Genomic DNA, 26121 nt, shown 5'->3' with positions numbered 1-26121 from the left:
CCTTGTAGGTAACTAACTGCTTTTTCTCTTGCAGCTTTTAAGATTCTCTCTTTGTCTTTAACCTTTGGCATTTTAATTATGATGTGTCTCGGTGTGGGCCTCTTTGGGTTCCTCTTATTTGGGACTCTTTGCTCTTCTTGGGCTTGTATAGCTACTTCCTTCACCGGGGTAGGAAAGTTTTCAGTCATTATCTTCAAATAGGTTTTCAATTCCTTGCTCTCTCTCTTCTCCTTCTGGTACCCCTGTGATGCAAATGTTGGTATGCTTGATGTTGTCCCAGAGGCCCTTTAAACTATCCTCATTATTTTTTTTTTTTGGATTCTTTTTCCTTTTTTCTTTTCTGTTTGGGTGTTTTCTGCCATCTTACCTTCCAAATTGCTGATTCGATCCTCTGCTTTATCTAATCTATGTTGATTCTCTCCAATGTACTCTTTATTTCTGTTATTATATTCTTCATTTTTGACTGGTACTTCTTTTTTTAGGTTTTCTATCTCCATTTTTATGTTTCCTGTCTCTTTATGGAAGTTCTCCCTGAGATTATTGTGCATTCTTATAAGCAGTGTTTTGAACTCTGAGTCTGGTAGATTGCTTGTCTCCATTTTCCTTAGTTCTTTTTCTGGAGCTTTGTTCTGTTTCTTCATATGGGATATGTTTTTTTCCTCCCCATTTTGGCTGCTTCCCTGTGTTTGTTTCTATGATTTAGGCAGGGCTGCTGTGTCTCCCAGTGTTAGTAGAGTGGCCTTATGTACTAGGTGTCCTGTGGGGCCCAGTGGTGGAGTCTCCCTAGTCACCTAAGCCGGGTGCTCCAGGTGTGGCCCTTGTGTGGGTTGTGTCTGCCCTCCTGTTTCAGTTGAGCCTTGGTTGCTGTTTGCATGTCAATAGGAGGGATTGACTCTCAGGCTTGTAACGACTCAGTGTGACTGCAATGGAGGAACTATTGTGCAGGGGCTGACCCTACCAAGCAGGATTTGCTTTAGCAGAGCTCTGGTGCCTCCCAGTCTGCCCTTTGAGTATGTCATCTGTGGAGGCAGCAGGGTGGTGCTTTGGTGCTGTCCAAAGTGGGCCACTGGGTGTGCAGGCCCTGAACCTCCTGGGAAGGGCCCCACTGAAGACCGGGTTCAGCCACTGCCTGTGACCTGCCTGGGGCCACATGGGATGAGTCAAAACAATCTGCCTGGGGCCACATGGGATGAGCCAAAGCAATCCGCAGATGGCTGCCACCTGTGCTGGGCTTGGCGGTCCCTGGGAGAGGCTTAGCTGTGAACCAAGGATGTCTGCCACCTGTGCTGGACTTGGGGCTGCTTAGCAAGAGGTATGGGGCACGCTGAGGCCAGATGCTGCTTGTTTGGGGTTTAGAACTTATAGCTAGTGCGTCAGCAAGTAAGTCTGTGCACGGGCCCTTTAAGAGTAACTCCTGGGACTGAAGCTGCCCTTATCTCACTCAGCCACATCTCCGCTGGTTTTCACATCCAGAAGTTACAGAATCTTCTCTCCGCAGCCCTGGAACCCTGGCCTGGGAGCCTGGTGTGGGGCTGGGACGCCTCACTCCTCTGGGAGGACCTCCATAGCTGAGATATCCATCCTGATTTTTAACCACCACATATGAGTGTGGGACCAGCCCATTCCCCGCCCCTCCTACTAGTGTTGACATGGCTTCTTCTGTATGTCCGTAGTTGTAGGACTTCTGTTCTGCTAGACTTCAAGTGATTCTCAAGGATGGTTATAGTTTAGTTGTAGTCTTGATGTGATCATGAGAGGATGCAAGCACAGTGCTTACCTACTCTGCCATCTTCACCAAAAATTAAATTGAGTTTATTTAAATGAAAGACTCCTAAATCAAACCATTCTGTTATCCTAGACCAAACTTTCCTGGAAATGTTGAGTTAGGGATATATGCATGTTCCAATTTTTAAAAAATTCTTATTCAAGTATGCTCCTTACTGTCTCCTGTAGAGGAAAATCTGAGTTGTAGATGTAAAAGAAGTCACTTTATGCTTTCATTAAGACAACTAGACAGGAATAAGAAATTAGAAAAATTGAGCTTATATTTTGGGGTTTTTTAATGCTGCATTGTATTAATGTATTTTTTTAAGTAAACAGGTGCCTTGAAATCATTTCTATGAGATCTAAGTAGTTCCTGATTTTGTAGGAAGAACAAAAGTACTCCTTTCCTGGCCTACTAATTCACTTTGTGTTGAGTTATAATTATTTACACGTTTGCCTTTCCTAGATTGTAAATACCTTGAGGGTAGGAATTAGTCGTCTAACAGGTGCCTAAAATACTGGAAAAGTTGTTTGAGGATAGAGGTGTATGTGTGTTGGAGAAGGGTATACAGAAGAGGGAAAGAGATTTTGCCCTGTTCAACCCTGCTGCCTTCCAAAGGTGAGAAGTGGAAGGATTTCGTCAGAACCCACTGGTCAGCAGGAATGAAGGATGGGTGATGGCGGGAGTTACCATATTTTGCTGTGTATAATTGGCACCCACGTTTTTGGCCCAAACGTTCAGGGGAAAAAATCTTTCATTTTTATTTTTCAATTGAAGTTTTTATCTGTTTACATTTAGGTACTTGTTTTTTGTATTATAAAGGAATTTTTTTTTAATTTTTTTTTTTAGTGGTTAGCTTTTAACATATTACGGCACAAGAAATTTTATGTAACAGATAATTACAAAACACAAGAACAGATACAAGGTACAAGAAATTTTACATACTGCAACAAATTTAAGACATTTACGTATCCTAGAAGACCTCTTTGTCATTGCAAGTTCATCATAAGTTCAACAAAAACAATGATCCCAATCCAGGGTACTGTTTTGCATATGGATATCATTATTGATTTCTAGAGTTACACTTTTAACTCATAAGCATAAACAAAATAATTAAAAACATTTATATAGATACAGAATTAGTAGTACCCATGTGTAATGTACATTCTTATTTTTTCCTCACAAATTTGGGCAAAAAAATGCACATTATACACGACAAAATACGGTATGTCCAGAACCATCTTTGTCTAATTTTCTTTTGTATAGTAGTGATAAGGGTAGTATGTGACTAAAATTAAATGTATTTTTTTAAATTCACATACTTTAGATTATTCCTGACTCACAAACTGCCCAAACTGGAAAGGACCTTCAGAGATAAACGAGAGACAACATGTTTTGGATTTTCTGAGGCAGTCTCATTTTCAAACTTTCTGTGCCATTGTTCTGTATGGTATAATTCTTGGAGATAGGTAATAATTTCATATTGAAAACATGATTACTTAAAATATGCATAAATAAAATTAGAATAAACCTTATATCGTATTTTTGTAATCAGAAATGTTGAACATCATATTACTAAAATATAGAGTGCTTTTTAAAAGTTCTACCATTGGGTTGCAGTTTAACTTACAAAAATTTTTTTATGCTTAATCTTTAAAATGTCTCACTTCATATCGAACTGAAGATCTTTCTTTACCTTAGAGATCCTGAGACTACTCTGAAAAGTATTTTTACCCAACTGATCTACTGAGAAGTTGTCTGTCTTTAGTGGCATCTTAACACCATAGGTAAGAAAAGTTTACATGTATAAACAGGCAAGTTCTGATTTATGTTTTTTAAAAGTCTTTTTTAAAATACCAGTCATTTAAAATGTCAATTGCATTATGGTGGAAACTTAGCTAATATTATAAATATGGTCATTTTAAAACTTCCCAGGGATTTGAGAAATATGGGCTTGCATTCCAGTTTCATGGCCCCTCTGAGCCTATATTATCTAATAAAAAATGCGGTAAGAATATTTACTTCATAAGGTTGTTATGAGTGTTCAGGGAATTAATATGAATATGAATTTATCTAATGTAGTGCTTGGTGCATAGTTGTTGAATGATGAATTTATTAAAGTACTATTTTATTGAGTGCTTTACTATGTGCCTGGGACTGTGATAAGTTCTAGAAATGATGACTATGGCTATGACAAAGACAGATGTGGCCCAGCTCTCTCTTGAGAGCTTCTCTCTACTGAGTATTAGGCTTAATGTCAAAAGATGAGTTGGTGAGTAGTTTTCAAACTTGTCTAAAAGGGATAAATATGAGACCTCAAATTTGTACTTTGTACTGTATAGTTACCGAAATTTAACACATAGAATACTTATTTGAAAAGGCAATAGATTTAGGACAATGAAACTATTTTTTTTGATACTTTACTGTATAATATGTGTCATTATGTAGTATTTGTCAAACCCCACATAATATATTAACACCAAGCATGAACCTAATGTAAACTATGGACTTCGTGTGATTATGATGTGTTAGTGTAGGTTCATCATTTGTACCAAATGTACCACTCTGGTGCAGGATGTTGATAATGGGCGAGGCTCGTATGTGAGGAGAAAGGCATACATTGGAACTAAACTCTGTACTTTCTGTTCAATTTTGCTGTGAATCTAACTGTTCTAAAAAAGTGAAGTCCTGGGGCGGCTGGATGGCTCAGTTGGTTAGAATGTGAGCTCTGAACAACAGGATTGCCAGTTCAATTCCCACATGGGCCAGTGAGCTATGCCTTTCACAACTGGATTGAAGACAATGAGCTGCCTCTGAGCTTCCGGAGGGGTGGCCGGATGGCTCAGTTGGTTAGAGCATGAGCTCTCAACAACAAGGTTGTCGGTTTAATTCTCAAATGGGATGGTGGGCTGCACCCCCTGCAACTAAAGATTGAAAACGGCAACTGGACTTGGAGCTGAGCTGCGCCCTCCACAACTGGATTGAAGGACAACTACTTGGAGCTGAAGGGCCCTGGAGAAACACACTATTCCCCAATATTCCCCAATAAAATTTATTTTTAAAAAAAGTGAAGTCCTTAAAAAAGATTAAAAGAAAAAAAACCAAAGCCAATAAAAGGCAACACATAATTGTTTTCATTTCCTTATCTCCAAAAATTGTTAATAGGTTTGTGTTTGGGGATTATCCATTGTGATACAGACCTCCTTTCTCTATTGTAGGGCTCATTAAGGTCGAGATCATAAATATTGTGTCGAGAGGCAAAATCAAGAATATTATATTATTGATATTAAGAATATAATATTATTTCCACAAATTTTTACTGACAAAATCCAAAATATAATAATAATTGAGTACATTTTTGTAATACAGGTCTACTGATGAAAAGAATGGAATTTTGCGGGGAGGATAAAATTTCACTTAACTGGGGTTCAGAGTTAATGTGCCTTATCATCAAAATTGACCGCAGATGTTTGTTTATCTATAAAAACATACTTAGCTTGTGGGGCCATAAAAAAACAAGTGGTGGTTCAGATTTGGCCCATAGGCCATAGTTTGCCAAACCCTTCTCTATTTGTGAAATTGGTAAAATAGGACCAAATCACAAAGGGTGTAAACTCAAATAAGTTATGTGTACAAGGATATGTTTATTAGTACACATTTGTATATACTTCTGTATCAAAGCCAAGTATAATTTGTTTTAATTGACTCCTTTAATGGGAGTGATTGGTAGGTATTAATATGCTATTTAAAAATCAGTGTTTTCACAATGAATAATTTTAAAGTGGTTCATTGGGGAAAAAATGGTAACTGTGTGAGGTGATGGATGTGTTAAATAACTTTACTGTAGTAATCATTTCACAATATACATATAAACCATCAAAACTTACACAATATTATATGTCTAATTATATCTCAATAAAGTTGGAAAAATGGAAATAAAACAGTAAAATAGATGATAGATAGATAGATAGATAGATAGATAGATAGATAGATAGATAGACAGACAGATAGATGGCTTAATGGAAAAGTTGTATTTTATATGAATCTTTGGTCATGTAATTTCGACTTTTAGTTTTGGCACATATAACCAAGGATTTCTATTAGGTATCTTTTTCCCATCATTGCCGAGTACCTTGGCTCTTCCTTATACTCTTTTAATGTAGTGTAGAATTTTGTCCTTGAAAGGAAGATTCAGAAATATTTTCTTCTGAGTAACTTTTGGTAAATGATGAGTTCTCATTTGTTTATTTGTTTTATTAATTTTGGCTGTAGCTACTAGTACAGGAACCTATTCAGCTGGTTTTGGTAGTTTGCAATTATGTTTAAATTCCTAAGATGAGCATTTTGCAGGAGTGCTTATAATATATTTATCACAAAAGTTTTTAAAATCGGAACCCTTTTTGGTTTCTCTTTAGATCTTCCATAAATGGATGAGATGGCTACCACTCAGATTTCCAAAGATGAGCTTGATGAACTCAAAGAGGCCTTTGCAAAAGTTGGTAAGTATTTCTGTAGTTTAACTATAGTAAAACAATCATTATTTGGCCCTAATGAAAGTTATTTCTTTAAGTAATTACATGAACAGTTAAATCATGAACCTCAGGGCAAGATAGTTAACATCGATGGGATAAAGTTTTAGAAACTACACTTGAAACTGTATTACTTCTAATTATATCTAGTATCTAATATAGTCAAAGGTTTTTGGTTTGGGGTACCAGTCCTTAACTGGGCCTGCTGTGGCCCCTGAAATTTTTAGACAAACTTTGTATTGTTATCATATTTGATGTATCATATTTTTCTTAGGAGAGAATTTGGAGCTTTCAAAGGGATATGTGACCCCTGAAAATGTTAAGAACCATAAATGCTGTTTTACCTTTCCCTATTTAGCTTGGCTTTATTGCCTTTCTCATATATCTTCAGTGCCTTTGCAATAATACAAACTGTTCTACCTTTGCTTTAACTTACAGCATCAGCATAGGTTGGGAAATCATAGCATGTCATTTGGTTCATCTTTTAACATCATATAACATGTCTTAGAATTTAGGAGATATGGAAGTATAATATTTAGCAGATATGGAAGTAGTTTATATAGTATTTACATTCCAAATTTCAGCGCGTAGGTCAAGTCAATAGAAGATAACGAGAAAATGGTAAAAACTGATTATTGATGTGTTTACTCACATGAGTCAACATGTGCTTAGAGAGGTAGACTATTACTATTTGGTATCTCCTTGATGAAAGGATATGAAGTTGAATCATAATGAGTTGTTATTTAAATCAGAATCTACTCTTTGGCCTATGTTGAAAATCCCATTAGTGAAAAGTAAGGATGGGTACATCTCTATTCCCATACATTTATGATTAACATTTTCTATGAAGGCATTTAGTAGTAATTGCATGCCTTGGGAAGAATAATGAGCCCCAGGCACAGTTACTATTCATAATCCCCATCAGAATTCTAACTAGAAAAAAAATCAAATAGTCCAGAACCTAACAGGATTCATCTTTCAGCGTTGGCTGAATTAGGCTGTTAAACAGCCTAGTTTGTTTCTTTATGAATGAAATTTTGGGGTAAGGACCATGACTTATTATTGCTATTGTTCAATCTTCAAGTCCTTACCTCCTCAAATAAATGTTGATCATTGAATACAGGCCTTGCTCTCTTGAGCAGCATTCTTGAAATATTTGTGTGAATAGTATTTTTTAAAAATTAAAGATAAGGAGCGGACGGGTGGCTCAGTTGGTTAGAGTGCAAGCTCTGGGCAACAGGGCTGCTGGTTCGATTCCCATATGGGCCATCGAGCTGCGCCCTCCACCACTAGAATGAAGTCAATGAGCTGCTACTCAGCTCCCGGGTGGCCAGATGGCTCAGTTGGTTGGAGTGCAGGCTCTCAACCACAAGGTTGCCGGTTCGACTCCTGCAAGAGATGGTGGGCTGTGCTACCTGCAACTAACAATGGCAACTGAACCTGGAGCTGAGCTGCGCCCTCCACAACTAAGATTGAAAGGACAACAACTTGACTTGGAAAAGTCCTGGAAGTACACACCATTCCCCCAATAAAGTCCTGTTCCCCTTCCCCAATAAAAATAAACTTTTTTAAAAAATTAAAGATAGTTCAAATATGTTTACCTGATGCAACTGGAATACTTTTATCAGTAAAAGAGCTTAATTGCTCCTTAAAAGCTTAATGATTGACCAATTATCTCCATGGAGGAAACAGGATTAAACTGCACTAAGTGAGGGATCAGTTATAGAGTTTGGACTGCAAAGAAAGGCTCATTGTTGGAATCACTGTCTTATTTTAAATCATATATCTTGGAGAGTTTAGAGTTGGCAAACGGCTTCCCAAAGGTAGGAGATTTGACCATATGTCTCATTGGAGTCCCTACCAGGCATACATTCTTAATATATGCAAACTTTCATTAGTCTATGTTCTGTAAATAGGAATTCTGGAGTTCAGAATTTCTGCCTGTTCTGCATTTTGTGCTTTTGTATTACCCCCTCAGTATCTAGCTCAGTGTTACACATGTAAGATTCTCAATAAATATTTAGTTAATTGAATCCCAAGGAATTATACATAGTCTTTTCATGTACTGGAACTTTATCATCAACTGTAAACTCAATAGGGCCATTGTTATGAAGATTTTCATCATGGTGGAATTTATTACTAAAGATTTTGGCCATTACATTGTAGCACATAAAGTTTATATATACTTTTCAGCATAATAAAGGCTTGTGTGCAGTCTTTTAGAAAAGACCCAGTTGAATCTTTTAATTTTCCTTTAAAATCTTTGTAGTTTTTTAGTTGTTAGTTATGGAGCCCTCAGGCAACTGTCAAAGGTGTTATGGAAATCTTTTTTTTTCTTCATTAAGAGAAGCTTCATTTCAAAAATAAGCTCTGTAACTTATTCTCCTGTCAGGGACAATTTTTTTCTTATTTTGGGGGGGAAGGTAGTGAAGATTACTTTGTCTCAGTTCAATTGTGACAAAATATGGAAATCATTATATGATTTTTTCCCATCTATTAACAATAATGGCCTTGATTATCTCTTTAGAAATTAAACAAAATCTTAGTGTATGGAGAAAATCTCTGTAATTACCACTAATCATAGGTTTTGTTCAATCAATTAGTAGTGCTTTGAAACTCTCTTTACTAGCAATAAATCAAGTATTAGGATTTAAAATTCTCCTTTCACTCACTCTCTACACCTGCTTAGTGTTAAGCTCCAAACAGAATATTTTCATTTAATTATTTTAATTTTCTCAACATTTGTTTCCAGTATTTCCCACTGGGATACCAAAAGCCTTGGCTCTCATTGTTTTCCTACTTTATAATGTTTCTGTTTTAATTCAAATGCAATGCTGCATAAGTTCTTTCTAAAGAAGAATAAACAAAACTTTCAGAACACATAGGAAGTAAATATTTACCAACTAGAAAATGTCTTTTACATTCTGAGACTTTAATCTTGTTATGGAAGCTAGAGTTCATTGTATGATTACTTGTAATAAAGATAAATTCATGTAATGTAAATCTTCAGATTGACTTTAAAGTCCTGCAAACACTTCTGAATTTTTTCTCTCATAAGGAATTGTTCCTGAGCTTTGGGTTTTTTTTTTAAATATGAATTCAGCAGTTTGGAAATAAAAGAATAATGGGGTTTCTTAAATAACTAGGAATAGTGGGGTATATTCCTTTGACTGCTCACCAAACTGAGCTAAAAAAATGTTGGTTATGGTGATTGTAGCAGTACCAGATTTTCTAATTTCAGGAAGTTGAGTTGTTTCAAATGACTTGATATTCTCTAGTATATAAAAACCACGTCAGTATGATGCCACAAAAAGTCTGGTGGTTTGGTTTGATTTACTCTTAGTAGTCAATAAAACTATACGAGTGCATATTTGTTTAATTATGACTTGAAAAATAAAAACTATAGCCCAACTGAAAAACATAAACCAACCAGTGCTCTTTCACTGTGCCCTCTGCTTAATTATTGATGGACTAGTATTAGAAACAAAGGTCTTGAGATAATCTGAAAGCCATGTTTTGACAATGTGGAAGATAAGAGTACAAATGTGTGGGGGTGTGGGGAAGAACAAGAGCCACACACGTGTGAGAGAATGTACTCGTGTGTGTGTGTGTGTGTGTGTTTAGTTGTGTATGCATTTTTAAAGTGGGAGAATGGCAGCAAGTGGTAAAATGATGGTCCAACTGCTGGAAATTTTGAGTTGGAAAAAGATTGCTAGACATTTTTGATTGCTTGGTCTCAGCTCTCTAACTTTGTCCATCCTTCAGCTGTACATGACCTCCACTTTAGGGGATCCACTATTAGTATGAATTCTTTAGCTGGGACCCATTAAACTGGGTCTTAGATTTGCTGGAATGAGCTACCTGAAGAGGTATAAGCTGGGAAAACCCATGTTTAGGTAAGCATCTGGAGATGTTTAACAGCTGCCTTTTCTAAAATTTTAATGCCAGTGAAAGCTTGACTTTACTGCTTAGATGTTAGGGTGGAATATAATCTAAATTCTGCACCAGTCTTTTGACTGAGTCCTTTAAATCAGTGTATCATGTGCTTTCATGGGCATTCAAAATAGTGTGTGTATGTAAGTCCATTGTTAGACACATAGATTCCTACTGTCATTTTTTAGAGCAAAAAATGTGGAATATATTGGTTAAACGAAATGGAACTTTTAAACCCAGCTTTTCTGAAAGGAAGTGCATCTGCACTTGATTTGTTTTCTTCTTTAAGTCCTAATGAGCACTGTCTGGAGTGGGGTAGTAAAGAAGTTACATCTGTGTTGCAGATGAGGACACACATATTCAACCACTTTATAAAGAAAGATACTAGATTTAGACAGATTCAAGGATGGTTAAAGCAACACACACACACACCCTGGGGTGAAACGAAATCCCAGTCTTTCTTACTGTCAGATTTGTAAGACCAAGTAGCACCCCAAAAGATGCATTTGAAGTGATTGCCCCACATACCACTTGGACATGGGCAGTGTAAAACAGCAGCTAAAATCAAAACCACTTGAATTCTGGCTCGGCTTTCTCCAGACAAGTACTTAAAATAGCTTAAATAACAGGATGCAAGGGGAGGGAAAACATTTCCTTTTAAGGATGTGTATTCTTGGTGTGATTCAAACTTCTGCAGGAACATGGCTGCATAATAAGTTTATTTACTTTAAGGTTACTTGGGGGAGGGTGTTGGGAAAGTTAACTGGCAGTTAAAATAATACTTGGTAAAAGAGCATAATGAGGTTTCTTTTAAAACGAAATGCAGATGTGAACCTAAATGTGTCATCAGAGAGAGGAGAAAGGGGGGTGGAGGGAGGAAACGAAGGAGGGAGAATCTGTTGTTACCAGCAGTTGGTTCCTTTCTGATGAATTCAGTAGCCAATATGAAAGACAAGCCTCTTTGGTGCAGCATTGGGGGCCTCTTAGTTATTATTTTTTAAGTATAGAGATTTTTTAATTTTAATTTTAATGTATTTATTTAAATTAGTTTCAGGTGTACAAAACAGTGCAATAGTTAGACATTTCACCCCTCAAAAAGTGATAACCCCCCTCCCCCAATCTGTTGCCCCTCTGACATCGTATATAGCTGTTACAATTCCATTGACTCTATTCCTTATGCTATACTCCATATCACATGACTATATATATATATTATGGTTGACATACAATATTACTGAGCTTCAGCATCAGGTGTACAGTGCAGCTGTACACAGTCCATGAAGTGGTACCGCTAATAAGACATGTTCCCATCTGACACCCTACAAAATCTTTACATTATTGATTATGTTCCCCAAACTGTCTTTCACATCCCCGTGGCAATATTGTAGTTACCAATTTATGCTGTCTAATCCCTTCCCCGTCTTCCTCATCCCCACCCCACTACCTGCTAGCAACCATCAGTTTTTCCTCTATAGTGATTTTTTTAAAAAATAGAATATTTTGTCATTTATTGAAATTTAGCACTTTACTTTCTGTGGGAACTTTGTTCAGTGGGTAGGTGGAGTTTCTTTTTCCCTGCCTCCCGTTAATGTCTGCCCATACTGACCATATTTTCTGGACCAACAAGGTAAGACATGTGCTTGCAGCAACATTGAGAATGCTCTAGATAACATAGGATGTATGATAATATCGACTCTATCAGGTGGTTGAATATATGATGCTGGAACACAAGTCTTCAAAATGCAGAACCCGTTCCACCCCGTGCCAATGTATAGTTAATGAAGAAGTGGCAAATGAGCCATAAAGGGATTCCAGAATATTGGCAGCTTTAATGAGAAAATCAGGGACTGTCATCCTGCCAGGAGGTTGTGATTTTAGTTTCCAGTTGTTAGAACTGTTTTCAATCTAGGTCTGTGTTTTTTTGGGTCAATTTATTATTAAATTCTCATGTTTACGTCAAAACTCAGGAAAGGAAAGTTTCACCATCAAACATAGTTTTGAGCGCCTGCTTAATAATGTCACTGATGAGATGGAAGCTTTCTAAAATGCCACTGTGCTGTCTCATTTTCTGGCTTTTCAAAGCACAGCACATAGATCTCCGATACTGTTTAAGGAATGGATGGGTGTGTGTGTGTGTGTGTGTGTGTGTGTGTGTGTGTGTGTGTGTATGTATGTCTGTGTGTGTGTGTTGGCTGGGGATTGCAAATAAAATTAGAATAAAACTCTTTAAAAATAATCACACACAATTTTGTCTTCCAGCTGGGAGATTTTGTAAAATTAATTGCAAGCTGCGTTTTTAGGCTCCCTCTGCCATCTTATTGAAATTGTTTTCTTCAAAAGATATGATTTAGGAGTTCTAAGAAAGGCTTGCTATAATTTACTAGGACTGACACTAAAATGCCTTTGATCACAGAAGATAGTAAAAGCTAGATCTGCTGATAAAATAGGGGAAAATAGAAGAATAAATAAAAGTTTTAAAATATGTAAAGCTAGATGACACATGTTCAGTGATTCTTTTCCCATCTCAGAAAAAGATATAGGATAGATACTCCAAGTGACTCAAAAGTTTTACAAGGATTCTGAAGCCATGGTTTCAAGTAAAAAACCAAGATGCTTTGTCTGATTAATCTCTGTTTCTGGTATGTATCTCAGTGTCTGCCACAGAGTAGATACTCAGTTTGCTCTGGAGGTTGACTCATGCTAAACTAGTGCACATGGGATTTCTTAATAAAGTAATTTTCTACATTTAGAATGAAAGAGAGGTCTAGACCTGACAACCATCCCTAGTTGTCTACTTGGGTACTCCTTTGTGGGTGTGTTCACTTAGAAAACCAAATTACAGGTCTGAAGGCTGCTGAGTGGGGACAGGATTCGAACAAAGGGAATGAGGTTGAATGTTATTGAAGGGATATTTCTGTCATGGTTTCTTGATGGAATTGCCATTTAGTCTTATAGTGCTATTTCTTTATTTTTTGTGATTGTTGTTTATTTATTTTGTTTTAAAAATGCTCATTACATTAGAGCACTCTTAATGCTTGAGAATCAATGATTCTAAAAAAAGTATTTTTCTCATTGCTTATTATATGCAAGGTACTGTGCTACATATTGAGGTGGGAGATAAAAAGACTTGAAGAATCTTTATCAAGGGATATGCAACCTAATAAAGTTTGTGGTGTACCGAGAAATTCTTATTCCTCCAACCCCCCTTTAAAATGTTCCTGTCAGTTACTAAAAGCATCTATTATTACTACTCTTCAAAATGGAATTTCCACATTTGGTTATTTTATATTAGTTATATTTTAGGGTGGCTACTTCCTGACATCATTTAATCACATCAGTGACCTTCTAAGTAATGCTCAAGAGAGGTTATTTCAGATAGGGTTCACACAAGTGGTAGTTCTCCCCACTGCTTACACCTCTATTCTTGCCTAATTCAAATAAACTGCCAGGTAGACTAGACTTTCAGGGATTGATTAGTTTCATGTAGCTTTGAATTCACTGTAGTTCTCCAATGTTTATTTTTAAGCATCTTTACCTTCCACTTCTATTATATCACTGTGAATACAAAAAGAACAATTAAGTACTTGTCATATGCTAGGTCTAAATTGTAGTCAATGACAAGTTTAAATTATGCTCAGATATGTCATTTCAAAAGTCAGGGAAAAGTAGAATACATTTAAAAATATTTTTCTATCAGAAATTGCTAAAGTGGACAAAGTTTTAATATTTGTAAGGATTAAGCTATCTCCTTTAATAAAGGTGTCATTAAAATGAAGGACTGTCCTTCGATAGATGAATGGATAAAGAAGTTGTGGTACATATACACAATGGAATACTATTCGGCGTTAAGGAAAGATGATATAGGAACATTTGTGACAACATGGATGGATCTCGAGAGAATAATGCTAAGTGAAACAAGTCAGACAGAAAAAGCAGAGAACCCTATGATTTCACTGATATGTGGTATATAGACCAAAAAGAACAAGACAAACAAATGAGAAACAAAAACTCATAGACACAGACAATAATTTAGTGGTTACCAGAGGGTAAGGGGGTGGGGGGTGGGTGATGAGGGTAAAGGGGATCAAATATATGGTGATGGAAGGAGAACTGACTCTGGGTGGTGAACACACAATGGGATTTATAGACGATGTAATACAGAATTGTACACCTGAAATCTATGTAAATTTACTAACAATTGTCACCCCAATAAAATTAATTAAAAAAAAAATGAAGGACTGTTATATTTAGATAATGAGGTTTATCAATGATGAGAATGTTATTACTCTGTATTTATCTTTAATATATATTATGATTTTATCTCATTTAAGAAAACTGTGTGTCTGTGTGTGTGTGTGTGTGTGTGTGTGTGTGTGTGTGTGTGGTTTATGAAGTCCTGTGTACTTGAGCTTAGAATCAGAGTGTGTTAGAGCCAGAAAGGGACCTTAGAGATCATTTGACCCAAAGCACTCCTTTTACAGATGAGAAAACTAAGACCTAGAATTGTGCAAATTCAATCCTGGATCACATTACTCCCACTTGTGTCCTTTCGACTGTGCTGTGTTTCTTTCATCATGCCCCAGTAGCATTGAGCTCTATTTTAACTTTTTAAAGGAATGGGAGAAACAGATCAGTATACACATGGGAGAAGTGTATTTAAATCCAAGAATTTCATTCATCAAAAGTTGCTAAAATCCTGCCGCAGTGCCTTGTGGATTACTTTGTTCTTTTTAGCGGCTGCAGATGTTGTTGTTGGATTTACTTGCACATATAAAAACTTTACTGATAAAGTGTTTGATGTATGACCTTTTATAAATTCAAAGCAAAGAAAGTGAAGATGTGGAATTAAGTGTTGGGAAGATGGGGAATTAAGTGTTTTGCCTTGAAGGAAATATAAGTGATTTTCAGAAGTGTTGGGTAGTTTGGGGATGTTTTAAAAGCATAGAGATTTTAACTGGTAGATTTAAAATGTAGTCATCTATATTTAAGAATATTTGTTTGACTTTGACTCTAGTATATTTTGTTAAAACTAAACAGAATTTCATCAGCCTTCAAAAAATGGTTTCATATAGGATATTTACTATTTTAATAGGTGGCAAAAGCTGGCCAATATGAATTACCCTTAGATCACACTTAGGATAAAATCCAAAGTATGTTCCATAGCCTAGCCTATAAGAGCTTTTATGATCAGCTCACTAATCTCACCTCTCATTTTCTTCTTTGCTCGCTCTGCTCAAGTCAGACTGCACCTTTGCCGTTCCCAAACACACCAGACACTCCTCTACACCACAGATTTTGCATTTGCTGTTTCCTCTGTCTGTAATCTCTTACCCCAGATATCCACACTTGCTCCCTTACCTCGTGTAAGTCTTCATTCAAATACAATCTCCTCAAAGTAATAATCAAAAATGTCTCCAGGTGGGGTGGCTGGTTGGCTCAGATGGTTAGAGCTCAGTTCTCACAGCACCAGCGTCGCCAGTTTGATTCCCATATGGGCCAGTGATCTGCACCATCCACAACTAGATTGAAAACAATGACTTGACTTGGAGCTGATGGGTCCTGGAAAAACACAGTTCCCCAATGTTCCCCCCCAAAAAAAATGTCTCCAGAAGTTTCTGGATGTACCACAGGGGGCAATTTAACCCCCAGTCTAACCTCTTACCTACCCTGCTTTATTTTTCTTCGTAGCACGTATGTTATATTACATTATATTTTATAGTCATACCTCATGTTATATTTGCTTATTAGTTGTCATTAGAATGTGAGCTCTGACAGCAAGACTTTCTTACAGTGGTTGCAGTATTGCCAATCCCAAAACAGTATCTGGTACAGAGTTTTTAAGTAATGTATCAAATAGATTAACTGTTCACAATACATCTTGGGTCATTTCTCTATTCAGGTTGTTTCCTTTTATTATCACAATTAAATTTATATATGAAAACGACTGGGGACCTAAAGAATTGTTGAACAGTAGGTATTGAAATTGCTGGTCAAAGTCCAACTTTTTTAACTAAAAAAATATGGTCAAGTGATTACAATCCTCAGTATGTTAGCCCTTTTTTCCAATGAGTTAACTTTTGGTCATTGATCAATTTTTTCCCCCATTTTTAGCTGTTTCAGACTAGGCATCATAAGCACTTAGATACACACTCTGTTAAAACTGTAGTAGCACAAAAATTAAAAATATTTTTTGTAGTCATGTTAAACATTTGCATTATTCAGTGCTGCAGTTATTTTTATGAACTCTATATTTGTCTTGGACAAATGTTTATTTAAATTAACTTTTTAAAAAGTGGCACTGAAGATGGTAGCTTCATTTCAGGTGTGCTTTGTAATATAATCAGCATTAATTCATAAAACGATTCCATTAGACTAATGGAAGAATAAGAAACATAAAACTCCTAAATAGCTACCGTAGAAATTGTTTTATACCAGGTCAGTGTTTTATTGGTGTACAATCTATTCATTTCTTAAAGAAGTTCTATTAGCTTCATGATTTAATAATGATTTTATTAAACAACTATGCTTTCTTAATATTTGGGTTGCTATTTTTAAACAAAGCTACTTATACACTATTTAACATACAGGATACGTGATATAAAACCTTGCTCTTTCTGTTAAAATTTGCATTTCCCTTTCAAATGACCTTAGGTACCACACAATAAGGAAAAAAACTGTGTTTAGGCGAGCTTATGAATGAGCCTCAAATGAAGAAAAATAATAGGTTAATTTATTTATCCTTTAAAACTTTTTCGTTTTTTGCTTGCTCTCTCTCTTTTTTTTTTTTTTTTTACAAAGATCTCAACAGCAATGGATTCATTTGTGACTATGAACTTCATGAGCTTTTCAAGGAAGCTAATATGCCATTACCGGGATATAAAGTGAGAGAAATTATTCAAAAACTCATGCTGGATGGTGACAGGAATAAAGATGGGAAGATAAGTTTTGACGAATTTGTTTATGTAAGTATGTAAAAATCCACTATTTTTAGAAGTAATGATTATTCCTTTGTCTAGTGGGATCCTATAGTCATAAGTACTATTATATTAAGTTCCTAAATATATTAGTACTGTTATAACTAATAAAATTTCTCGCATCCCACAGAAAAAGTAGAGAACCATATGATTTCACTGATACGTGGCATATAAAACTGAAAACAACAAAAGAACAAGACAAACAAATGAAGAAACAAAAACTCAGACACAGACAATAATTTAGTGGTTACCAGAGGGTAAGGGAGGAGGGGGGTGGTAGATGAGGGTAAAGGGGATCTAATATATGGTGATGGAAAGAGAACTGACTCTGGGTGGTGAACACACAATGTGAGATATAGATAATGTATTACAAAATTGCACACCTGAAATCTATGTAACTTTGCTAACAATTGTCATCCCAATGAACTTTAATTTAAAAAAAGAAATACAAAAAAAAATGTACTCACATCCCACCCACTAAATTTAGTTAGTTCTCTTAGCCATTAGAATATCTTAAAAAAAGAATTGAGAAAAAACACTGACATAATCCAAGATGTAATACACTGCTCACTGTGTACGGTGAACATCTCCTTTGGGGCTTCATTAAAGGGCATTTTTCAAGGTGCTACATGACATCCTGGAAATGTGCTTTCTCCCTTGATGAGCAGTGTGTTCCCAAATTTTAATGATACACCCTGATTCATGGTCTCAGAAGCTTCCTGAGTTCAGCTTTCTGATTAAAAAGATGTTTGCTACTCTTTTGGTAGTAGTATTTAATCAAATCATTTTCTCTAGGATGACAATTTTGATAATTAAAAGTTAGAAACATATCTTTTTAGTCCATTAGAAGAGGCATTTAAAAGTCTTGTGTCCTTTTCTCATATCATAAAATACTCTTCAAGGTAAGAGGCTGATTTCTTAATTCTTAGACTCTCAAGCACCTGGTTTATTGTTTCGTACTCTGTTTGGAGAGTGTATGTGTAGCACTCACTACTGAAGCCTACTGCTTTCAAGCTGCTAGAGAGCGAGGTCTAGACACATGCCATTTTCAGTCCATATTCATTGACAAAGTGTTTGAACTATATGTTAAAGAATAGCTGTTGCCTCTTCCCTCAATTAAGAACACCCTTAAGATTTTATTTTTATTTATTATTAAGACTGAGTTTGACTAGATATATGCCCAATTAGGCATTCCTTCCAGTATATTGCAAATAGGTAATTGGTGCCTAATATTTATCACAAACTCCCTAGCACTTCTGTCCTCTTTTTTTTTTAATGGTTTAATTTTTCCCCAAGAAACCTGAAATGACAACATATACCCAGTCAGTAACCACAGCAACTGAAATTCTGATGTGTTCTTTCTAATTAGAATTAACCCCTTTAAGAGCACCTTAAGAGTTCAAGAAGCAAATGGATTAAGTAATGATGTCTACTAAGCTGATAGCATTGTTGAGAGGTTGTTACTGTTTTAAAAATGCAGACATCTGTCATAATTATAATGATATATTTCTTTCCATTTTCTTTTGAAATACTGATTTCCTCCCCACAGTTTTTGTCTCCAGTTATTGCCAAAGCCTTTTGTTTTGAATCCTATGTTCCATAGTAAGTTGCAGTTTACTTGCAGTATGAGCACTTGCATGTCCACTGATGTATAACTTGCTCACCTTGTAACTGCATGTTTCATTGTGAATTTAAAGCAGTTTAGAGCAGTAGTTAACTATGATTGGTTCTTTTGGTATAATTTGCTGCTCAGAATTTTTTAATCTAACAAAGAACAGACTTAAATCATTAATATTTCCAGTATATTTAAGAACAAAATTATGAAAGTATCTTTGAGAAAAATGATCCTAGGGAAATATTTAATTTTGTGTATTTTGAAACGTTGCAGATTCCACACTGCTGTTTGTAGCCTTTAAGTGAGGAGGTGTGATTATCCTAGTATATTATTTTTTTTAACACATGCTGCTGCCTGAAACACTTCTTCCTCCTCTTTTTTTCTTTTTTTTTTCTTTTTTGAAAAATTTTATTGGGGAAGGGGAACAGGACTTTATTGGGGAACAGTGTGTACTTCCAGGACTTTTTTTTTCCAAGTCAAGTTGTTGTCCTTTCAATCTTAGTTGTGGAGGGTGCCGTTCAGCTTCTAGTTGTTGTCCTTTCAGTCTTAGTTGTGGAGGGCACAGCTCAGCTCCAGGTGCAGTTGCCATTGCTAGTTGCAGGGGGTGCAGCCCACCATCCCTTGCGAAGAATCGAACTAGCAACCTTGTGGTTGAGAGCCCGCGTTCCAACCAACGCTCAGTTCCTGGAGGCAGCTCAGCTCAAGGTGCCGTGTTCAATCTTAGTTGCAGGGGGCGGAGCCCACCATCCCTTGTGGGACTCAAGGAATTGTACTGGCAACCTTGTGGTTGATAGCCCACTGGCCCATGTGGGAATCGAACCAGCAGCCTTCGGAGTTAGGAACATGGAGCTCTAACCGCCTGAGCCACCGGGCCAGCCCCTATCTTAGTATATTCTTAAAAAGTAACATGCTTAATAATTTGGCATCACCAGGGATTTTTAAAAATAAAATATTAATAAGGGCATTCTAGGTCGAAATGTACATTTTCAAATAGGAAAGAATAAATACATTTATACTTCTTCATTTTTCAAATTAAAAAAAAAAGAAAACATGGGTTCCTGAAAAAGGAAGTGACTGCCCAACATTCCACAGGGGATTAGTGGCTTTTTCCAGTTACCTCCTTTCTATTCAAGAAATTTGAAATAGGAAAGAGAGTAAAATAACCTGCCCAAAGTTTCAGAATGATACCACTATGACTGTACTGAAAGAAAGATGGGTGTTTAACCAAATGTCTGTCCACTCCCATCTGCTTTGTCATCAGTGAAACAGCTCACGAGTTGTCAAGTAACTTAAGAGTAGATCTTAGTTATCTAAGAAGGAGGAAGCACGTTATTCCTGTCAGGTGTTAACATAAGAAAATAGAAAAACATGTTCTTCCATGTTAAGTTTTTTTTCTCATTTAAATTGCTGCTTAAGAGGTGTTCATTGCAAAGCAGGCTACAAACAAAAGCAGTTTCTGTTAATTTTGAAGAAGAATATATGAGGGAGAAAAGAGTCCCCAAATTGTATGTAAACTTCAAATGTTAAAATTGAATTTCATATCCTGATTGTGCTTCTAAGTATTTCAAAACTAAGTTACTGGGTTTTTATACTTGAAAGATAATAGTCGTTTTTTTTTCCTACTTTAGTAAAAAGACTGGTACAGCAGGCAGTAAGTTCTTTCAGCAGAGATGTGTGCATTAAACTCTTGTTTTAACAGTGAGAAACTTGCTAAGTGGAAATAAGTTGTTAACCTATTTTAGGACTTATACTAATAGTACTGACCTCATAGGATTTAATAACTTCATATAAGTAAAGTGCTTAGAACACATGCCCATATAGTAAATGCTACATAGGTGTTAGTTGTTGGTAGTTATTTCTATTTTTTAAAAGCACAGCGTCATTTTCATATTCTTTAGGCTTATAAGAGATTCCCCTGAAAAGTAATAAAAATCTAAACCTGCTACTTTGGAAACAAGCCTCAAACACTGGAAGGCAGTCAATATGTTTTTGCAATTCTTTCTGAAATCTTTCCGTCTTAAGTCCTATGTCTCTGGATTTCTTTGTTTGGTTTGGCCATTCATTCTGTGCTGAGTTAGAAAGGAGGTGGAACTTTTAAAAGGACTAAGAAATATATGTCTACGGAAAAAACATCCAGCCTAAGAGAACGCTTACAAAAATTTATTTGAGCCAAACTGACAACAATTGCCAAGAAGCAAAATCTCAGCGAACTGAGAGAATGCTCCGCAAAATGGCATAGAATCAAAGGAGGATGGTTACATGAAATCCATTGGTGGTAGGTTAAGCGGGTGGGAGAAAGCAAAGCAAGGAAATCTCTGGGATTGGATAAATGTAAATTGGAGGGACAGGTAGTGAATAGTTCACGCAGAGATGTTAATCAAGGGACAAGAATAACAATGAGGGATTCAGTAGTTTCCTGCTCTGGTCTGGAAAAAGGGATGATTGACATTCCAAGGATGTCATCTTAGGTGCAAAAAGGCAATAGACAGGCTTACTTAAGGTGAAGATTGACTTTATGAAGGAAGCTTCAGGCTAAAGATGTGACTTCCTGCCATGGCCCACCTTAGTTATGAATTTTTATATGTTCATGCCATCTTATGTGGTTATTTTCAGTCTCCTGACCTTGTCAGGTGTTAACCTGTGGCCCCTTTTCCATCTTCACATATACATCCCATAAAAGAGACTGGAAAAGATGTATAGAACCAGAATGAGCAGTGCACACCAAGAGTTTGTTCACACATGATAAAGCAAGTCCTTCTTCATTGAGGGAAAGCACAAAACAGTGAGCTCATTAGTATCACAATGGGCTTTGAAAAGATTCATTGACAAGTCTCCAGCACAGTAGTTGGCCTTGTGTTTTCTCTGATTTCAGAGATTCTTTTTAAGCCCACCTAGAGAGTGGCTTTTTATAACTGATAGAAAAGTTGCTGTAGGTGTTATAGGCAGCCCTATCACAAAGTCATCTTTTCCTGTTACCTTTCTTAAATCCTGACTTTCCTTGAATTTATAAACCCAATTGTATTTAGGGAAATAGTAAGCAGTAAGTTTTACAAAATCAAGCTTACTCAATTCTACAGCTGTGATTTCATGCTATACCTGTAATTTCAGAGGTAGAATTTTAGAATGGATGTGTATGTCTACATAGACACACGCACATATACACTAACTACACTAAATATTGCACACAGCCAGTGAAATCAATCTTCTTCCTCTCTGGCTTCCTCGACTTCTTGACTCCTCCTGTGAAGTATCATTAGTGTGAAGCTGACTCCTGTACTCTGGGTAATTTTCAAATTCTTAAAATTATTTTTATTTACATGCTGATTTTTTTAGTCCAACTTTAACTTAATTTAATTTACCTTAACTTCTAATTCAAGAGTAGATAACAAAACAGTGACCTGGGAATACAGAAGTCTTAACTGTGATGTAGTTTGTTCCCATAACTCCTCCTTTGATAACTATATATCTGCTCAGTGAAAAAACAATATTCACTATTCTATCTCATTCTGAACTCTGCTTCATTTTGTAAAACATTGTCTAGTAAATTAAAATCTAAAATGTGTACATTTCCTCATGACTGACATATACCATAAATCACTGGAATGACAAAAAATGTCCAAAATGTTACTGCCTCAGAATGACATATGAAAAGTTATTTTTCTTATTACAAGTATTTTTGCCTCAAGGATCATTTGCTTTGAAAAATTAGGTTGTTTCCATAATCGCAATTTCAGCTGAAAAATAAATCCAAATTTATATACATGATGGAAAAAGAGTAATAATACAAATAGTCATAATCATAATAAAAGGATGTCTGCTATGCGATATTGTAATGCAATTATTTACATAGCTCTAGTTAAACTCCTCATGCTTAGGAATGACATGCAAACTTACAATTAAATTAGTTAATTTTCAATTGTCTTAGAAAAGTTACATGACCTGCATTTTCTAAATATTTTTTTGAAATTATTACAGCCAACCTCAAAATTTCAGTTTTATAATATTTTCCTTTGTTCTTTAGCTTTAAAAAATTAAAAGATAAGAGATAATTGAAGATTTCTGTATTTGTTAAAAGGCTCACTATACAAGAACTTACATTTTATTTGCTCCTTTAGAAAAGAAATTGCTCTTGTGGATATAAAGCTATTTGAGTATAAGTATTTTCTGTTTGTTCAGCAAGTTTTTCTTTAAAGGTCATAAGTTTCTTTTGATAAGTACACTTATGTGTTCTAAACACCGTTCAAAGAAATTTTATGACAATGCTCCATATGCTCCATTTTGTTTTTGTTTTATTAGCAGTCGCTAATTTAGCCATGCACACTGGTAGATCAGGAATAAATTTGGGGTTAGGTAAATTCGAGTATTTAAGAAATATATAGACAGTCCTTTAGAATGTCCATTCATTCAACCAAGTGGTTAGAGTAGAATGTGAAATTTGCTTTGCTACAACCCGCTATGTACAATTAGAATTTACAAGTTAATTTAGTTAGCCATGTTCCTTGTTGTGAAGAAAAGCTGGACTTCATAAATGCACATACAAGACAATCACTGAAGCCTCTTTTCTGTGTTTATTCTCAATAGTCATCTATTGCTGACAACTTAACACATTTTTTTCACCTTATTATATATTTTGATAGAACAAACTCTTATTGAGCTACCCCATTACACCAATAAGTAGGTTTTTTGGTTGAGTCATAAATTTTCATCTTTTTTTTTACTAAGAATTGTGGCTAAAAAGGGGGACCCTTAAACATTTTCTCTCCAGGAAAAGAGCAAAGCCTTCCTTGTTCATAGAAAATTAACAAATTTACCTATGCCTTTAAACCACACTCGTTTTGGCTTAAAGGGGATTCAATGCATGTGGCACTTAATGTTTTTGACAAGTGTGTGCAATTAACTTTCTGGCACATTTTCAGTAGCAGTAATGTAGCACTTGTTTAGCATTTTAAAAACTCATATCTGTTAATTATGAGTTCTCCATATCTGTTAATGTTCATCACCTATGGGGAAGTCTTTAAGTGATCAGAATATAAAAGAAGATAAATATTCTCATTGTGCTACGAATTTAAAATTAATTGTGAATCAATACATGGAGATTAAACAACATACTTTTAAAGAACGACTGGGTCAAAGAAGAAATTAGAGGAGAGATCAAAAAAAACATAGAAACAAATGACAATGAAAATACATCCTACCACAATTTTTGGGATGCAGTGAAAGCAGTTTTAAGAGGGAAATTTATATCATTATAGGCCTATCTCAAGAAACAAGAAAAATCCCAATTAAATAACCTCATGTTACACCTTAAAGAACTAGAAAAAGAAGAACAAGCGAAACCCAAGGTCAGCAGAAGAAAGGAAATAATAAAAATCAGAGCAGAACTAAATGAAATAGAGAACAAAAAGACAATAGAAAAAATTAATGTGTCAAAGAGCGGGTTCTTTGAAAAGATTAAAAAAATTGACAAACCCTTGGCTAGACTCACTAAGATACAAAGAGAGAAGACACTAATAAACAAAAGCAGAAATGAAAAAGAGGAAGTTATCACGGATGCCACAAAAATACAAAGGATCATACAAGAATACTATGAAGGAGTATATGCCACCAAATTCAATAACCTAGAAGAAATGGACAAGTTCTTAGAAACATATAGCCTTCCAGGGCTGAATCATGAAGAACTGGAAAATCTAAACAGACTGATCACCAGTAACGAAATTGAATCAGTCATCCAAAACCTTCCCAAAAGCAAAAGACCGGGACCAGATGGGTTCACTAGTGAATTCTACCAAACCTTCAAGGAGTATCTAATACCAATCCTGCTCAAACTCTTCCAAAAAATTGAAAAAGAGACAGACTCATTTTATGAGGCCAACATTACCCTGATACCAAAACCTGGTAAGGACAACACACAAAAAGAAAACTACAGACCAAAATCTCTGATGAATACAGATGCAAAAACCCTATACAAAATTCTAGCAAATCGAATACAACAGTGCATTAAAAAGGTTATTCATCACGACCAAGCGGGGTTCATCCCCAGGGCACGAGGATGTTTCAACATCCACAAATCCATCAATGTGATACATCACATAAACAAAATAAAGGACATTAATCATATGATTATATCAATTGATGCAAAAAAAGCATTTGACAAGATACAACATCCATTTATGATGAAACACTTAATAAAATAGGTATAGAAGAAAAACACCTTAAGATAATACAGGCCATATATGACAAACCCTCAGCTAATCTCATAATTAACGGTGAAAACCTGAAGCTCTTTTCTCTACGTTCAGGAACAAGAGAGGACTGTCCCCTATCACCTCTGCTTTTCAACATAGTGTTGGAAGTCCTCGCCAGAGCAATCAGGTAAGAGAAAGAAATAAAATGCATCCAAATTGGAAATGAAGAAGTTAAATTATCACTCTTTGCAGATGACATGATGCTATATGTAGAAAACCCTAAAGACTCCACCAAAAAGCTGTTAGAAACACTCAACGAATACATTAAAGTTGCTGGCTATAAAATCAACGTACAAAAGTCCATTGCTTTCCTATATACTAACAATGAAATCTCAGAAAAAGAAATTTTAAAAAATTCCGATTGTAATTGCAGCAAAAAGAATAAAGTACCTAGGAGTAAACTTAACCAAGGGAACACCTATATGCTGAAAACTGCAAGACATTTTTAAAAGAAATTGAAGAAGACACAAAGAAATGGAAAAACATGCCATGCTCATGGATTGGAAGAATCAACATAGTGAAAATGGCTATATTACCCAAAGCAATATACAGATTTAATACAATCCCCATCAAAATCCCACTGGCATTTTTTAAAGAAATAGAACAACAAAATCATCAGATTTGTTTGGAACCACAAAAGACCCCGAATAGCCAAAGCAATCTTAAGAAAAAAGAACAATGCTGGAGGTATCACACTACCTGACTTTAGCTTGTACTACAGGACAACAATAATCAAAACAGCATAGTATTGGCAGAAAAACAGACATTTAGACCAATGGAATAGAATTGAGAACTCAGAAATAAAACCACATAAATATGGACAGATAACTTTTGATAAAGAAGCAATAAAACATACAATGGAGGAAAGACAGCCTCTTCAATAAATGGTGGTGGCAGAATTGGAAAGCCACGTGCAAAAGAATGAAACTCGACTGCTGTCACCATGTACCAAAATTAATTCAAAATGGTCAAAACTTAAGCATAAGACCTGACACAATAACCTGCATAGAAGAAAACATGGGTACTAAACTTATGGACCTTGGGTTCAAAGAGCATTTTA

The 26121-nt window shown here is 35.7% G+C and overlaps 1 protein-coding gene across 11 annotated transcripts in view; it reads left to right on the top strand.

The window, feature by feature from the left end:
* PLS3 (plastin 3) overlaps positions 1 to 26121 on the top strand; it is a 100271-nt gene that overhangs the window by 54946 nt on the left and 19204 nt on the right. For 6 of the 11 annotated variants that reach the window (XM_081043440.1, XM_081043434.1, XM_081043442.1 and 3 more), the window contains 3 exons: positions 3467 to 3552; positions 6181 to 6264; positions 17026 to 17189. In XM_081043440.1, the coding sequence (XP_080899566.1) occupies positions 6192 to 6264; positions 17026 to 17189 (237 nt within the window). In that variant the 5' untranslated portion in view covers positions 3467 to 3552; positions 6181 to 6191. Of the gene's footprint in view, positions 1 to 3092; positions 3235 to 3466; positions 3553 to 6180; positions 6265 to 17025; positions 17190 to 26121 lie in introns of all 11 variants that reach the window. The other 5 variants (XM_081043441.1, XM_081043437.1, XM_081043436.1 and 2 more) reach the window with 2 other exon arrangements.

The sequence above is a fragment of the Rhinolophus hipposideros genome (assembly GCF_964194185.1).
Source record: "Rhinolophus hipposideros genome assembly, chromosome: X".
Taxonomy (NCBI): Eukaryota; Metazoa; Chordata; class Mammalia; order Chiroptera; family Rhinolophidae; genus Rhinolophus; species Rhinolophus hipposideros.
Note: the sequence above shows the minus strand (reverse complement) of the source record. Positions and strands in the feature narration are given on the sequence as shown.